At 34.4% G+C, this 18,841-nt stretch overlaps 1 protein-coding gene across 7 annotated transcripts in view; it reads right to left on the reverse strand.

Annotated features, from left to right (window-relative positions):
- The window catches only part of LOC110106142, a 28,465-nt gene extending 13,633 nt beyond the window's left edge, over positions 1 to 14,832 (reverse strand). For 6 of the 7 annotated variants that reach the window (XM_020835913.2, XM_020835911.2, XM_020835910.2 and 3 more), the window contains exons 1-5: positions 14,561 to 14,832; positions 13,027 to 13,369; positions 10,935 to 11,376; positions 10,825 to 10,830; positions 10,297 to 10,598 (exon numbers count right to left, since the gene is read on the reverse strand). In XM_020835913.2, the coding sequence (XP_020691572.1) occupies positions 10,297 to 10,598; positions 10,825 to 10,830; positions 10,935 to 11,376; positions 13,027 to 13,341 (1,065 nt within the window). In that variant the 5' untranslated portion in view covers positions 13,342 to 13,369; positions 14,561 to 14,832. The remainder of the gene's footprint in view (positions 1 to 10,296; positions 10,599 to 10,824; positions 10,831 to 10,934; positions 11,377 to 13,026; positions 13,370 to 14,560) is intronic. The other variant, XM_020835914.2, reaches the window with a different exon arrangement.
- Positions 14,833 to 18,841: the final 4,009 nt, after the last annotated feature.

An 18,841-nucleotide genomic window follows, 5' to 3' on the forward strand; every position in this document is an offset into this window, starting at 1 on the left:
ATATTGATCAGCTCGGTCTTGCACTCGCACAACTCCTCCAATACCTTTGCCTCTTTGGTCTTATGATCGTACTTTCGCTTGTACTCTCCTTGAAGATATTTGACCATCACAAATTCTTTGGTCCATTCGTTCAAGACCTCAGTAAGCTCGACCTCGAGATCCATGCACAGTGACAGCTGAGATAAGGAAGAAATATGCGTTAGAAGTCATCCCAAAAGGAAAAAATAGAAGAAGCGTCAGGAAGATATTACCCACCAAGTCATCAGCTTTACGGCGTCCGATACACCGGTTGCTCAAGACATCCCTAGGGATACAAAACTTGGCGGGGGAAGAATCACGTGGAGTCAAACTTATACTCGTTGCAACCCCCTCCAACTTCTTCTTCAACAAAACTTGTGGGTCTTCACATCTCGTATGTCGTTTAGGAACCACCTTTGAAGCTGGGGCAGGGGACTCGGGAACCTTGGAAGACGGCTTCAGCATCCTTGCATCAAACCTCCCAGCATAAAATGACAGGCCGACCCTGAACAAAAACTCTTTCTATATATTTATTCAAATAACGAACCTCGTATAAAAGATGTTCGATGTCGAGAACCTTGAGGATCCTCATTATGTCTTCTTCTCCAACGTGCAGAGGGGCTAACAGATATATCTTCCCCCCACTTCTTTATCAGACCCCAGTAATTTTTCACAAAGAAAAATGCGCTGACCCAGCTCTTCGAAGGATTCCGGGTACGCATGTCCAATCATTTGAATCTAAATGTTACGCGCCCCTGCGTATCACTAGTAAGTCGGCCCATCCGTGAAAGATGTTCGGGTGTCAGAATGACCCCTCGATCTCTAAAGAGTGCAATCAGTCCCATGATCACTAACATGGCCCTATACGAAAATTGGGATAGACTCACCCCACATCGCACCAAAATCTCAATCAGCTCAGCATGAGGTGAAAAGCGCAACCCTGTTCGCAAACTGGTCTCACAAACGGGCAGGTGCCCGGGAGGAGAAAGGCCAGCCCGATCAAACCTCTTAGAGACCGACGTCACCATATTGTTCAAAAAGTGAAACTTCTTATGGAGAACGATCAAAGAATCACCCGTGATGGTGAACGCTGCATCATCCGCACTCGCTCCCTTGTTTGGCCTCCGCTCATCGACATGCGGGACGATATGGTCTACCTTGACCGAAGGATCTCTCGAAGGAAGGTGATCACCCGACATTACCCCTGTATAGGGAGGGGCCCTGCAGTTGGACAAGGGATGCCACCTATCCAAAGGCAGGGGAATGCCTTCTGTATAGCAAGAGGACTGAAGGGGGTAAGAGGGAGATGGGGAGAAGCCTCCTTGCAAAGAGGAGCCCTGGCCTGGACACAGGGGATTCCGCCTATACATGGCCAGGGGAAGGCCTCAAATATAAGAAGAGATGAGAGGGAGAATGTATGAATTTGAAGGCCTAGGGGGGGCAATTTATAGTTGCAGTAAGGACCTTTTGGTAGTTTAAAAAAATATATTTATATATACTATACTACAGCTAAAATTTCGGGTGTCACGTCATTAGTCACGTCAGTGCCACGTCTGCAACACATCGGCTGTGATACTAAATGTCATGGCAAAATCAGCCACGATCCTGCATGTAGTGGCCATGTCAGTCATGATCCAATAGATCGTGGGTGCGACATCAGCCACGATCTTACATGTCGTGGCCACGTCAGCAACGATCCTGGGTGTCGTAGCCAAGTCAGCCACGATCATGTGTGTCGTCGCCACAACCCAACAAGTTAAGGGTGTCATGTCAATTACGATCTTGTGTGTCATGTCCATGTCAGCCACGATCATTCGTGTCGTGGCCATGTTAGCCACATCCTAACAGATCATGGGTGCAACGTCATCCATTTGTCCCATGTGTCACTGTCACGTCAACAATTCGTCCTGCATTTCACTACCACAACACATTATGTCATGCGTGTCACTGCCACGTCATTAATATGTCCTACGTGTCACTGTCACCTCATCAATCCATCTTGCATGTTGCTGCCACGTCATCATTTCGTCCTGCGTGTCACTGTGACCTCAGTAATCCATTTTGCTTGTCATTGTCACGTCAATACCAAATCTACAATCGGTGCCACGTTAGACCTGATCTTGCGTGTCAGTGTCATGTCAACTCCAATCCTACATTTTAGTGTCACATCAGCACCACAATCCTGCGTGTCGTATCCAATCCAACTTAAAAAAACCCTCAATTTCAGGGTGATTCGAACCCTGAACTTTGGGCAAGAAATCCAAAAACTTCTGCATTCATCCGTCAAGGTAGAAGTGATGTAATTATCTTTATTTTTTATTTTAAATAAAACATTTAAGCTTATGGATGCAACGTCAACCATCATTTTGCATGTCATGACCATGTCTACGCCACATCAGCACAATGCCAGCCACAATCTTGTGTATCAATGTCACGTAAACCACGATCTAGTGACAAGTCATCACCACATCATCATGCCCAAATTTGGGCCCGAAAAAGCTAAATTAGACGTTTTTTGGATCATGTAACCATTTTTTGACGTATCAGACTCAATTTTTATGCTTTTAGAGCAATTTCGGACCTCTACGTCTAAAGATCAAAGTGTTTTGAATTTCAAATCGCACTTATTTTTTAACTCATGGAGTTTCGACATCTTAAAATAGGGAGACAACTCATACATCCTCCAAAAATTATCCTGATCAGGCACGAATCTCAAGGCAAAATCGAGTCGAAAACTTCTGAAATTAAATTTGGGACCATCTGAACTCTGATTTCAACAAACTTACAGTCGAATTGAACGTATCGAAAATACAAACCCAACGACACCAAATTCAACCCAATCCGAGCCCAAATGGGTCCAAATCAAGGGTCAGAGGGGCTATTGAAAGGTTTGAACCACAATTTGGATTACCAAACGATTTTAAACATGACGTGCTTATAGTCGAATCGAGCGGCTTGACGAGACAAATCCAACAAGCCCAAGATCACTGAATTCTAACATCACTAAGACATTCAAATGTCAATCAACCGGTCTACAATCAAGGGATTCAACATCGGTCGTCCAATCAAACCACTTCCCATTTGCCCTTGATCTTCCATCGTATTTACAGGTCATGCACCAAAAAATCTATCTTTCCTCTTGAAAAGGGGCCCCTAAGCCTAAGGAGAACAAAGAGAGATCGGAGATCGCTCTTGCCTCCTTACCTCCTCCACCACCGCTGGAGTTCCACCGGACCACCACTTGAGGCTCTAAGCTCAGACGGACCACCACTTAAGGCCCTGAGCTCCGTCGGACCACCACTTGAGACCCTGAGCTCTGTCAAACCACCACTTGAAGCCCTGAGTTCCGCCGGACCACCACTTGAGTCCTTGAGCTCCACCGGACCACCACCTGACGCCCTGAGTTCCACCGGACCACTACCTGACGCCCAGAGTTCTGTTGGACCACCACTTGAGGTCCTGAGTTCCGCCAGACCACCACCTGACGCCCTGAGTTTAGCCGGACCACCACCTGACACCTGGAGTTCTGCCATACCACCAAGTGACGCCGGACTATCATCTATATTTGTCACTATATTTCAATTTTACAGTTGACATTTGTAATCTGAATGCCCTCAAAGACGACTCAGTTCACTATAATTTACTCGAATTCTAGTTGAATCATTTTCAACTAGGCCAGACCCTGTGGTTTTCCCCTTTTCCAGGATTTTCCACGTAAAAAATCTTGTCCTCTATGTGTGAGCTAAATATTTGTGCAACGCTAAGACGTAGGACTCTAACTCTATCGCCGCGTATATTCTAGCCCACAACAATAATATAATTGTAGAGTTGTAATTAGAATAGCAACTATTTTTTTAGTTGTCAGTATTATAATTATTTTACTTTTGAAAAAGTTAATAGCATTTCTCTTACAACTACTACATTAACAAATATGATTGTAAAAATTATTTCACCACATAAATTTTTGAATAGCAACAAGAATGTGGTACCTTAAATTATAGTGCGGTGGCAATCTGAAAGACTAAACAGCAAAAAAATGCCCCAAATATACTCTTAATTTTATTTAATGCTTAGTGGAAGAAAAAATAAATACAAAGTGAAATTTTAAGGAATTTAAATATCCCCAAAGAGGCTTTTCAAGCAAAAAAAATTACTTGCTTGAATCAATGAAATTTTTTTTGCAATTCTTTCTTGTCATTCTCCTACTACTGAAACCCTCATCCTTGTGACATCTCCCTCTCAACATCCATCGCATTAATAAGAACCCTCCTTGATCTGGTTGTCAAACCCTTCTTCAACCTCTGCTCCAAGCCTCTCCCCTCGCCAACACTATTGCTCGTGTCACATTGTTTACATATCCTTTCACCTAGTTGTTCTTTATCTGCTCACCTCAGCCTCAATATTTCAAAACCAAAAAAATTCAATCACGACTTCCAACCCCACATTGTCATCCCCCAACTCTTTCAAGCCCATAAATTCACCCAGGAATGCAAGAGTTTGTATGACTTATGCCAGATGAAGATTTCTTAAAGAGTTTAAAGGTGAGAAAAAAGTTGTCCGATGGTACTTATTATTTTCATTGTATGATAAATGTATATAATATGCGCACAAACTTATAACTTTTTTTTGTAGAAAACAAGAGAACCAAAAATACTTTCCAGCATTATTATACATTCAAAGGACATGATAAAATGTGAATTGGCTTACGAGGCTTTACAACAAATGCAATATTGGACAAGTAGGAGATAGAAAGATTAGTAAAACTTTGACATAATCTTTTATTTCCTTTAATTCCTTCATCAATATCAATTTTTATGACCAAGTTCTATTAGACTTTCAAACAACTTGTGGTATCGCATATGTGTTTCTCTAAATAGAATCCTTCATCAATATCAATTTTTATGACCTAGTTCAATTAGACTTTCAAACAACTTGTAGCATGACATGTTTGTTTCTCTAAATAGAATCCTTCATCAATATCAATTTTTATGACCTAGTTCAATTAGACTTTCAAACAACTTGTGGCATGACATATTTGTTTCTCTAAATAAGTCCTTGAAGTATTTAGGTTATGAGATAAGTATTCCTTTTTTTTAATTGAGCCACTTCTATGCCGACGAAGTATTACAGTTTTTCAGAGTTCTTTGATCTCAAATTCTATAATAAATCTTTCTTGAGTGATTCATTTTTTTTTTCATCATCATCACCCGCAATAATTATAGCATAAATATACTAATAAGAATCAGCGCTTTCACTTAAGCTAATGTTTCATAAAGAGAGTATGATCTCATTGTTTTGCTTATACCGTTTCACTCATAACTTATGTCGATCATTCCAATCATGCCTTAGAAATTAATTCAACTCATACAATGAATTTTTAGTTTGCAAATTTGATTTTCTTAAAATAGTTGTTGAATCCTATTGGGGAATGGGAATCCACCAAAAACATTCTTTAAAAAGGAATTCTTTCCATTATTTTGCTGCATGGACTACCAAAGTTAGTAGCCAAAGAGAAAAGAAAACAGATTGTTACAGCTAGAGCAAATATTTCTTAATAATACATTCCATAAAATTAGGTAAATCATTTTATTACTAACATAGCTATATATCTTTCTAGGCTCCCAACCCTTTCTAGGCTCCCATCCTACAACCTTTTTTTCTTCATATTTCATTCATGCTTTAATCGTCTTAGATGGTTTGGTCACATAAAACTGTGGCCTTCCGATGACCCGGTTAGGAAACTAGATATATTAGATTTGACTTATGTTAAGAAAGGAAGAGGTAAACCTAAAAAAGAGTTGGTTAGAAAAATATTAAAAATGACCTTTCTTTATTAGATTTAGATGAGAATTTGACTCTTAACATGACAAAATGGAGAAAAAGGATTCATGTAGCGGACCCCACATAGTGGGATAAAGGCTTGTTGTTGTTTTATTCATGGCTTTCCCTCCCAATTCTTGGTTCCTAGTGCCTCAGATAAGGTTTGGAAAATGTCAAAGGTATTAATAATTGTAACATATTTATGTGAGAGAAGTTTTCAAAGAATATGTACAAAGTTATGGGGTAAAAGGAATGTTCGGCATCTTTTTGCATGGCAATAGACTAATAAAGAACATTGTTAGGATATGTAGAAAGGTTACTTGGCATGGGTTCCAAGTCTTAAACTTACAGAAGAGTTTAGATGGGTTTTATCTTTCTTGTACAGACATAAAGTGGTTTAGTAAGGGGAGTATTAATCTTAGGGGCTCTCTATTTTGCTAAAAAAACATACATAGTAAAATAAAATATAGTGCAAAAGAAATGCAATATATTGAAAATGTTTGAAGTTGTTAGAATGATTGTAAAACAAATGCAGGTGATTATTTCTTTTGTTTGGTTTGAAGCAAAATGAATGTGGTTTAACGCCCAATAATGGTAGTGATTAACGACTGGCGGTGGCAACGAACAATAGCCAAATATTTGAAATTTGGCCAAAAAAGTACAAGCTTTGAATATATCAAAGATGAAATATATAGTGAATTTAGAAGTCACAAAAACGTTACTTTTCATTCCTTTTTTTAACAAATCAAACACTAAAATTTCTAAAAATCCTTGTATTTGAAATATTGTACCCTCACTTCTTATCAAATAGAACAAACCCTATCGGGATCAACCTATAGCCTTGCACAGTCAATGAGAAATATCAACTTCATTAAACCTATATCTTCTATTTGCCAACCACCCCACCCAAAAAAAAGGTCTCTTACAGAAAGGTTGCTTTTCATTAAACGTGGCATCTATTGATATGAGTAATTTTTTGTGGTTGAATGAAACCTTGTATACCTTTTGAGTGTTAAATAACCTAAAAAGACACTTACATGAAATAGGGTCAAATTTATCTCATTATTATGAATGCGTAAATAATAAAACTGAATATTTTTAATGAAGTTTTGTAAAAAAAAAAAAAAATAGTAAGATATTTCAAAGGAATTTTTAAATCAATCGCTCTTTAATGTATTCTCTCTTAATAAAACATGTCAAGTTAGGATAACTTATCCCAAATATCCTTTAGGGGCCTAATTTTAGAAGAGTTCTAATAACCTCAAGAAGACGTTATTTTTCTTTCAATCACCCGATTTTATTGTGGGGTGTCGTGATAAGGATTGATGAACAATGTCTTCTTCGTTGAAAAAGAGAACAATATTTAGTTAAAATAATCCCGGTATTATCAATCCTGATTTTTTTAATAAAGATACAAAATTAATTTTTTATCAATAACGACAGATTGAGAGAACATTGGTGACATCAAATTTTTGTTCGATGAGATATGCCCATGTCATTCGAGAATAATGATCAATAAATTTTTCAAGTCCTTTGACTCCAATGATATTAAGGATTTACGAAGGTTCCGAAATAACAATGTGGATTAACATGAAATAAAAAAGATATCCTATGATGTTTAGCGATCTCAAAAGTTTCACAATGAAAATTTTCAATGTCAACAATTTTTTAATAATGAGGGAAACACACGTTTGAGAATTTTTAATAGGTAGATGTCCTAATCTACAATGATGACCCAATTAGAAACAAACATAAAGGAGAAACGGACATAAAGGAGAAAGAAGAAATATTGTTACAATCATTATTTTCTTCAAATAGACATGTCACATCATTTTTTCTAATTGTATCAATCATCCTCCCAATAATTAGGTCCCAAAAAGAAAAACAATGATCAATAAAAACTTAAACTTACACTTCTAAAAAATAGATGTCCTAAGCAATAATGATGATCGCAAAGAATATACTTATTAGAAAATACGCAAAGGAGAAGGATGAATACTTTTTACAATCATTATTGTCTTCACGTATATATTCCATCATTTTCTTTTGATTAATCAAGCATCTGCCCTATAGTTAGATCCAAAAAAAAAACAATGATTAGTGAAAAACTATCACCTTGCACTTTTGATCATGAGTTGTTTTAAGATCAGATAAAAGATTTAAAGCAATATGAGGATCATACAACACATTGTTGAGGGTAAGTGAAGAGAAAATAGGTCTATTCCCCGACTACGTAATAGTGGTTAATGATTCATTATAACTTTGATTTTTTATAGTTACGACATGGTTGATAGGTTTAGAAGATATTAGTAGAGTTTGTTATGTGGTTAGTGGCACCTAAATCTATTACCCATGCATTGGCATAAAAACACAAAAATTGAAAGCTTGACTATTTTGCACTAGAGAGAATGACCAAATGGCATTTTTAGAGAGTTGAGAAGGTTCCATGTCAATTTCTCTGGAGTATATGACACATTGTCTCTATGAATAAACATATCATTTTGATTAACTTTTTAAAAATCCAACACAACATTGAGGGTTTCCATGAAGTTTCAAACAATTTTTTTGGTATATCCATTCTAGCAATAGTTGCATCACAAGTTATCTTTATAATGGAATTTTTTCTCTATACTTTGGGAAGGATTAGTATCATTCGTCATCCACCTTAAGTTTATGTTGTTTCCATAGTTGAACCTTGTATGGTAAAGGTTTCTAACATTGCATTCCTTCCTTCTTTAGTCGCACAAGGGAGGAGGCTTCATTAAGAAAGGGCATGATTTATTAGCCCAAGATTTGTATGCGAAGTTGATCAAATTCCACATTAAAACCTGCAGGAAACTCAAAAATCCTTCATCTTTTTACATATTGTTTTAGAACCATATCATCTTTATATATTTCATTTTGAGATTTTGATAGTGATTTAACTCAAACCAAAAAATCAATATTACATTGAAGTATTCAATGACAAAAAAATGTTATCTTGTTTAGTCGCTAAGAGTGGTCTTGATCTCCTAGAAGAGGGCAGCGTCCATAACTTTTGAATATGCTCATCTCATATCTTCCCAAACTTTAACTTGTTGTTGTAACATGTAGGGTTCACTAACATCAGGCATAATGGAGTTTCAAAGGCATGATGTTGGAGTCTCCTTCATCACAAAGTGTGAACTTGAGGTCTTCAAGATCTAAGGGAGAATAAAGTGAAGTTTCTAATTTCCTTTTAAGAAAATATCTTCACAATCTGAGGTCACTTTAGATAATTTCTTATATTCAATCGAATGAGAAATTTGTAACCCCTAGAGTTCTCTTTTATTGGAATTCTCATCGCGGGTTGACCCTCTTGTGAAGTCAAAACTCTAAGACATGTAGAAGAAATTAAGAGAAAGAGAAATTATGATAAAAAACATATTGAAATTTGAATCTAAGCCTAGTGCTCAGATACCAAGCAAAAGATAGGACAATGGCAAAGCCTTGCTTGCATTATCATACATTCAAAGTGTATTTATACATAAAACTGCATGTATATCTTTATAACGAGCAATAATCACAATTTAAAAATTTTCCTAAGGCATTTTGAATCTCTTTGCCTTCAAATTCCCAATTTTTGCCTCCGACCATGGATCTATTTGCCTCATTTCCTATTTTATTGCCCTCCCATCACAACTTGTTGGATCGTCAATCACAAATGCACACCTTTTATCTCTAGCATGCAATCACCAATCAATTCTTCCTAAAATTATTGCTACAAGTGTCCATCCCCACATGCTAACTTTGTTTTCCTCCTTGGGTGTGATGTCACCCTTCTATTTTTGGGGCAGCCAACCATTTTGTTTACAACAATTTTATATTTTATAAAAATAATATTGTTCAACAATTACAAAATCTAGCTTTCACATTCTTGTCAATTCAGTGACAAGTTACTCTTACCACTAAGCTTGAGTTCAGGTCCTTCAGGATATTCTAAACGTACACTTAACCAAATAAAAAATTCCACCATTTTTATTTCACAAACAACCAAACAATTCTGACAAATCAGCCTAAATACATATAATGAAACAGTGCCTTAGAGAAATAATGCTTCCAAAGCAATGATACTTCAAAGACAAAGGGGTAAGGGTAGTGCGAAACTTCAAAATAATGAGAATTGTTTTCATGAGGATGGCGAAAATAAAAGTTCAGCATTATTGTAGCAATACTTACAAAAACAAATTATCAGTGATAACCATTTCCTCATTTTGCGAATTGGAAGTTACAAAAAATCAACTTTTTAAATTTATTAAAAGATGCTACCAGCATAAATAAAAGCAGTTATCAGTAAGAAAAAGGAACTGAAAAAAAAGGCAGTTATAATGTTACGGGATGTTGGCACAAGCATACAATGACAACCAATGATGAACCTAGCGCAAACCTTACACAAATAGAAGGAACAAAAACTTGTTAAAAAAAATTTCAAAAGAATACCTCTCTGTGCTTGTGAATCTCTTCATCCTCATCTTGATCACGAACTCTTCCTAAATCATTTATCTCCCTTTTAAACTCCATTTCTAGTTCTTCCAATGTCTGTGGATAAGTCGGGATGCCAGACTTGTGTTCAAAGAGAGAATCCATTTCAGATTTCCCCACATCCCAACCACTACGCTTCGGCAACCCAATGTTACGGTGTTGTTCATCATATGAATTGAATGAATTACCACCATAAGTAGTAGGGCGCACTGGAGATTTTGTAGGGGCAGGATGACTTTTGGCTCCATCATTGGTGTAAGCTTCGTGAAATGAAGAACAGGGTAAGAAAAACCACACTTTAATTCCAGATGTCTAACTTATAGCGATGTTGTAAATAGACTATCCTACACAAGCAATAATGCTATATGGAATACTGAAATAGCCATCCAACCATATAAATCTGGAAATGCACATTTTTATCCCAGATGAACCGTCTGTCCAGAACCATGTAAGAAATCATTTCATTAACCGACAGCTTAAACTTACCTCTTCCTGCAAACAAACACAATTAAAATTTTCTTTCATTTGGACATAATCAATCGCATAGCAATCGTTTCCCGCTGAAGTTGGTGAAGTTGTACAGTACAAGGACCTACCTTGTGTAGACCCTCTTGACAACCTCTGCAAATCTTCACGTACATTATCTTCATATCCCTTGCTATGCAAGTGAATTGAATTTCCTATACTTGAACGGGACTTTTGGGACTCAGAACGTCTTAAATGAGAACCTACAGGACTTCTATCAGGTGATCTGGATCGTGCCCTTTCTGATCTAATGTCAGATCTACTAGGACTCTTGCCTTTGTCTTTCTCCTGAATTATTTTGTGCACAGCATCTAAACCTTTAGAGAGGACTAATCTGTCTTTCCCACTAACAAATAAAAATTTCTCATCCATTTTTATTTTACATCCAACATCCTTCTCAATTTGACTTATCACCTTGTCAGAGAAAAGGGCCCTCACATTCTTGTCTCTTGCAGGTACCCTTTCAAAGAAGTCTGCAGACTTACGATTTGCTCCAAGAGTAGTAGGGCAGCCCTGCAAGCAAATGGAAAATAAAAAATCAAAAATGGGAAATTAGTTACTCATTTGAGCAAAAAAAAAATCGGAAAATATAGCTGTATAAACAATAAGAATACAACCACATCAAGCCTTTATCCACTACATGAGCTACATGAATACTTTCTCCATTGTGTCTTCTTAAGAGTCAAATTCTCATTTAAATCTAATAAATAAGTCATTTCTAATATTTTCTGACCAAAATTACCTCTACCTCTCTTCCGTATCTTAATAAGAATATATTTAATAAAATATTAGCCAAGCTAAAGTGAACTAGTGATTCCACACAATGTATCTATATAATCATTACAAAACCATCAAATTAAAAACAGCACTAACTAGACCGAAGTTATAAATTATTCAAAGGAGCGCTACTAAAATTTAAGAAAAAAAATGAGAGGGGCCATCAGAAAAATAAATCAAAAGTGCTCATGGTAAAAATTAAATTTCATTTATTCAGAAAGTAGTGAGGGAAAGGTCTCAAGCAATGCATATCAACATCAATCATAACATCCAAATTATTCAGGAGAAGCTGCTGTAGAAAATTGTTAATAAAGAAATCTGAAATGTTCAAGAGCACTCGTGCTAATGATGCATGAAAAGCAAATGTGGATAATTTTATTTGGTAAAAACTATTGTGTGGTTGTTTTATCTTGTTGTTTTACATTCTTACCCTTACCACAATGGACCATAAGTTTAATGATATTTATTTATAAAGTTAAGTTCCCTTTATCACCAATTATAAATAATTAATTAATTTTGTAAAAAAAAGTATAACAAACATAATTTATTTGTTATTTGAAAATAATTAATAAGGAAACTGATAACAACTACCTATTAAAAACATTAAATCAAGAAATCTGTCAATTACTTTCCAATTTTTGCTTAGAATATTTTATTCATTAATTAGGATATTTAAATTTCAAAATTAAGAAAGCTAAGCCTAATTGTTATACAAAATAACATAATCCTATCTAAAAACAAAAAATGTTAATTCAAACTTAATGTAAGGTAAAGCATTTTTTATAAATCTACAAGGGCATGGGGCGTTCTGTGCATTAGCTTGGGTGCTTCTAAACGAACTTCCTTGCAGCAGGAAAAATTTCCTTTTTTTTCCAAAACTGAAAACAGGTTCGGTCCACTCGCTTTTCATAAAACAGGCATCCAAATACCGCACAATAAAATGCAGTTGCTTTTTCAAAAACAAAGGAGGTAAAAAGCAAAAACAAACAGACCCTCAATCATGGAAAATGTTTCAGAGATAATTGCATTAACACCATAGAGATTTTGGACTAACATTAAAGTTAAAACAGTTTACGGCCAAATTATATAAAAAACCATGCCAAGCGCCAACATAAAAAATCTATCAATAGTGGAATGATTCATGGCCTAGTGGTAGTTATAGAATGTTATTTCTCCAGTATCAGAAGTTTAAGCCACGCATTTCATAATTGATCACTTGCCATTGCCGATTAAATTAATCAATATTCAACATTGAGTATCTCAGTCAGAATATTCATATGGGAAAGCAAGTAATATTCCTAAAACAACTATTGTAGCATTTTTTTTTTTTTTTTTGGAAAAATAATTCAGCATGTCTCAATGGAAAAAAAATAATCTGCTAAATACCTGAGTGAAATGACCAGATTCTCCACACAGCTTACAGATCATTTCTTCTTCTTTCCTTTTCTTCCAATTTCTTTCAATAGCCTTGGCTTTTGCCTCCCATACCTTAGCTTCCCTACTAGTAAAATCAGTAGGAACAGCATTTGGATCTCGTAACTCATTTTCCTCATCTGACTGGTCATTAGCTAAGGATCTCTTGCTTGCATTAGCTTTAGCCTCTGCATTATTTGAAGTTGATCTCATAGGACCAGTATATTCTTTTCCATAAACCTCATTAAAAAGCTCATCATCTATTTCAGGGCTTGGTTGTCTAGCCATTAGCAAAATACCAAAAGCCAAGGCAGGCCTGCATTGCATACAAAAAAAATTATTATCTTTTCATTAGCAAATAGCAAACACCATAAACATAAAAAAGCAATCCAATACAACAACAACAACAACAACAACATCAAGCCTTTGTCCCACTATGTGGGGGTCGGCTACATGAATCCTTTTTCGTCAATGTGTCCTATTAAAAGTCAAATTCTCATTTAAATCTAATAAAGAAAGATCATTTCTAATATTTTCTAACCAAATCTTTTTAGGTTACCTCTACCTTTCTTAACATAAGTCAAATCTAATACCTCAACTTTCCTAACCGGGTCATCGGAAGGCCTCCGTTTAATGTGACCAAACCATCTAAGACGACTCTCTCTAATCTTATCTTCCACTGGAGCCACTCCAACTTTTTCACGTATATGCTCATTCCGTATCCTATCTCTAAGGGTAAAGCCACTCGTCCACCTAAGCATCCTCATTTCTGCAACTATTCATGCTCCTAGTTCTCTATCAACAATAACTTAGTCATCTAAACAAGCTGTCAAAAAAAGTGCAAGATGCAAGATGTGAAAAAAGGGACCTGCACACCAGCTAGTTTAATTGGCAATCTTATAAGCCAAGCCCAAGGTCTTGGATTCAAATCCTGCTTGTATTAAAGTTGCACCTTGCACTTGACATTCCCAAAAATAAGGAGAGATGTATCAAGATAGAGAATTTACGTGTGCAAGTGAGTGAGAATAAAAAGAGAAAATGAGAGAGACTGAACACTGTAAATCAACGGACCAAAAGCAGAAGGGTTAAGGATATTCAACAGAATGATGCGCCATGAATAATCTCTATATTACATTTTCATAATGAAAATGTCTTATGCTGCAGAGAACTACATAACTCAGCAGTCATTATACAAATAAAATATATGCATTAATAAAAATAAACTAAGGCGCACTACTATAGTCTGCATCTCAAATTCATAAAATTAGTTCTATAATTAAGCATTTTAAGCCTGCCGCATGTACTAACAGGAACAAATAGGCAAATTTTGAATATAGTCATTTAGATGATCAAATCATGACACCGTGGTTGAACATTCAGATATATATGCAGTCGTTTCAGAAGATATTAACCTTATCAACAACCATTAAAGAACACATGCATAAAAAAAGAGAAATAGACCGAATTTCAGCCGTCCGAGCTTGCAAAAGAGGCGAAAACCACATACCGGTTACGCTGAAGAACAAGAAACAGAACGTAGTGGAAAAGAACGGCTGCGACGCAGGTCGAGCGGAATAGGCAGGCGCGCCTGGAGTCTATTCGGCCGACTGTCGTGTTGAGCGGAAAGCGTCGAGTATGCAATGATCAACTCTGGTGTTGAGATGGATTTGTGAGCGACGTTGAGCGGAAGCTAGCCGAGCGCCGTCGCTAGGGTTTTGCGAAAGAGGGCGAGATCGTCGAGCGGCTTTGGCAAAATATATGAGGCTAAGATGGGAAGGGTTTAATAGGTATAGAATTCACTTTATTTATTCTTGTGAATATTCATATATCTAAAGTAAATTTTTTTTTATGAAAAAAAAAACAAATTATTCTCTGTTTTTTATTGATTAAATTACTAGATTAGTACTTGACTATATAAACATATCAACTTGATTCATTAATTTTAAATAAAAAATAAAATTAGTCCTTCAGTAAAATTATTTATATTTTTATTTAAAAAATTAAAATATTAAAAATGATGTTTTTAAATACTCAGAAAAATGACTATTGTGACTCTTATATATTTTTTATTTATATAATATCTTAGTATTTATATCACATTAAAAATATATATTAATTTTTTATTTTTAAAATTATATTAATAACTTTTTATGTAATTTAAATATTAAGATATTGTATAAAAAATAATGAATTAGATCTTAGATATTTAAATATAAAAAAATTGTGGTCAATATCTAAATACCTCTAATTAGTATTACTATGTTCAAACTAAGTTCATATATTTTGTTTTGTGTACTAAAGTTTAACATGATTGGAACAAAAAATATTAATATTTGAGTTATCTATATATTTTCAATAACTTTATATAAAATTTTCTATTATTCATTTGTGTTTATGAAAAATAAATAATTAAAATTCTTTTTTTAGAGTGCTAATAGGATTTATAATGAAATTGGTTCCATGATTTAATAATAAGCCTTAATAATGATATCATATTTAATAACAAAGTTTTAAAAGGGAAATTTACATGGACATCATTGAATTCTTATGTATTTACATATTTAACACATAGTTTTTTATATTTACTTATATAACATCCTAATTTTTAAACCAAATGAAAAATACTATTAATAATAATTTATTTCAAGTAAATACTTATTATACTATTAAACATCTAGCCAAAAGAAAATGATCCACTGTGTATATATATTATAAGAGTAAGCTCTTACCCTCAATTGGAGAAGACATTACACCAAAGTATGTAATATAAATTTGTTTTTCTATAAATGTGAGAGGAAACGCTAAATAATATAGTGATCCTAATTTTGTTGGATTCATCTTGTCAAGCCCCTCAATTTGACTATATGCATACAAATTTTGAAGAGTTTAACTTTGAAATCAATGCTATGAAGTTTTCAACTTTATCTGAAGTTCTAGATTTAGATTCATTTGTACTTGAGTCTGATCAATTTTGTATCTTTGTATTTATCTTATGAAGATGCTTAATTTGATTATAAGTTAGTTGAAATTTGAGTTTGAAATATTCTAAATTTAATTTTGAGAGTTTCCAATATAAATCTTGCATTAAGATTCATACAAATCAAGAGAAATTTTTGAGATATATCATTTGTCCCTTATTTTTTGGATGGCAATTTTCGTGACGTCTAAATATATATCTTCATTCGTTGAAAAAAAAATCAATAATCATAAAATTATAATTTCAAAATAATTACATGGCACAATCAATCTGTAGACATGAATATAGATCTCTCTTCACTGGCATAAACTAAAAGTTATAATTCAAACTTTTTTTAGGTCAACATATCAATTAGAGCAAAAATTAATGAAAAATCCTGCCCGTAATACTACAAATTCGTTTGATCGAAAAAAATAGTTGGGATCCAAAAATATCAAAAAATTGTGAAATAAATATATGCAAACCCAAGATTGAACCCAAAAAGGATCGTGTAGACCACCTAGTCGATGACCACCATTGGCGCTAGCGCGTGCGTATGTGTGTATATGTGTGACCATAGGAGCACTCGTAGGCCTGGGCAGATACATGCAAGTAAGTGCACCCTACTACACATGCGTGCATGTGTGTGTAGGTGCATGTATAGTCGCGCGCACAACAGCTGGTGAATGAAAGTGTTGCTACAATACTACCGCTTTTTTTAAATCATAAATATTTTTTACTATTGAATACATTGAGTAATCTTCCTCAATGTTCCAATGCTGAGATATCAATAAGAAATATTCGTCCAAAAATGCCAGCACTTTATTCATCACTTTATTTTCCTAATTTTTGGATGTTTATCTTGCTTATTTCTTCTATTATAAGTCTCTCAAAATTTTCATGTGATTTTTAAGTTGGTTAATATAGTTTTTCTTTTCTTCTCTCAAAAATTTTCATTATAAAAGTCTATCATATTCCAAAAATATGCCCTTTTATGTTTCTAACTTAAATATTTTTTTGCAATTTATTTACCCATCTAAATTACTTGAAATGTTTCGCATAGAAGTCCCACCATTTTTAGATCTCTCATAATTTTTTAAGATTTTTCTATAAATTAATTCTGGTACAAAATTTTTTGAATGACAATTAGTCAATATTTTTGCACCATATTACTTGCACAAAAAATTCATTAAAAATTTACGTGCATGAATTTCCCAGCATTTTTCTCTTTAAACTTCATGAACTCCTTATAATATTTAAATTTTTTTACGTCATTACACTTTGATTTTCCAATTTTCAATTAAAAAGAATTCAAAATTTTGCATGTCCTCTTTCAAATGCTCCTACATTGAAAGATGTCAAACTAATGAAATTATGGAGATCAATTCGCAAAAAAAAAAAAATATGCAATTCATCTCCTATAATTATAAAGTTTGCAAGTTGTTATCAGATACATATAGTATTTATTTAGTCTTTGGGTAGCATCCCAGCACGTAGAAAAGAAATTATGGGGCCTATACAATAGGTATGCCTCATTCGATTCTTTAATAGATAGAATTTTTCATTGACCTTGTATATTGGAAAAATGTATATCATGAATGCATCTTTTTCTATATAAATCTCTTGTCATTGAAGTTGCAGACTTGGAGAGTGTATCAACTCAAGCATTTTGTTATTGATGCATGTGGATAATCTGATGTAGATTGATGAGAGAAAGAAATAATTTTACCAAATTGAGATATTACATCAATTGTGGGTTATAAGTGCCAAAGTGTCACGCTACTTGAGAAACTGCGAGTTGAGAGTTTGTGGGAATTATCAAAATTTAAAGTTTAAAATCTACGGCAAGTATTTTCCCTACCAAGTGGGCTTTATACTCGATGACATTGTTGGTTGTAGTGATCGTTAAGTTAAACCCTTATTGTAAAGTACATGTTATAGGGAGCGATAAGAAGAATTTTTTTTGTTGCACCAGAACTTTCAGATTATCCTCTTTCAACGTACAATATCCAATGTGATGATAAAAAGAAAGGAGATAACTTAATTGTATCAAGAATGATGCATTCAATTACAAAGTCAACAAATTCATATGACTTGATATATGATATGGATAAAAAATGAATATCAACTTTTCCTATCTCTATTGAACATTTGATTAGTCATCCATAAGTTTATAGTTTTTTAAGGATGACCTTAAGTGGAAATTAGGTATAGATGCCAATGTTGTGAGCTTTAAAATGTGTGTAACTTTCTTGTTGAAAACATTAGTGCTAAGGCAATTATATTTGTGAAATGATCATATACGTGAAAAGGTTGAAGTAGCTATAATGAAAGATAAGATTAGAGAATCTCCTTAGATGATTTGGTCACATAAAACAACGGCCTAATGATGACCCGATTAGGAAAGTAGATATATTAGATGTGATATATGTTAAGAAAGATAGAGGTAGACTTAAAAAGACTTAGAAAATATTAGAAATAATCTATATTTATTAGATTTAGATGAGAATTTGACTCTTAACATGACACAATGGAGAAAAAAGATTCATGTAGCCTATAGAAGCTCAAGAACAGAACAAGATGCAAGAACAGGGAAAGAGAGAAGATAACAAGACATAATGATTAGTCTTATTCACCGAAACAGAAAGTACAAGCTACAATATATAGAACTCTTAGGAGAACAGTACACGTGTAAATATGTCATTGGTGAGGTATTAGCTGAAGTTGAAATACATATTTAATTGTTAGTCTAATAGCTCCCCGTAAACTAATGGATCTTGGATGATTGTTAGTTTGTTCCTTAACTGCTTGAATCTTGGTGTGGATAGAGGT

Source organism: Dendrobium catenatum, unplaced genomic scaffold (genome assembly GCF_001605985.2).
Source record: "Dendrobium catenatum unplaced genomic scaffold, ASM160598v2 fragScaff_scaffold_621, whole genome shotgun sequence".
In the NCBI taxonomy this organism is placed as follows: Eukaryota; Viridiplantae; Streptophyta; class Magnoliopsida; order Asparagales; family Orchidaceae; genus Dendrobium; species Dendrobium catenatum.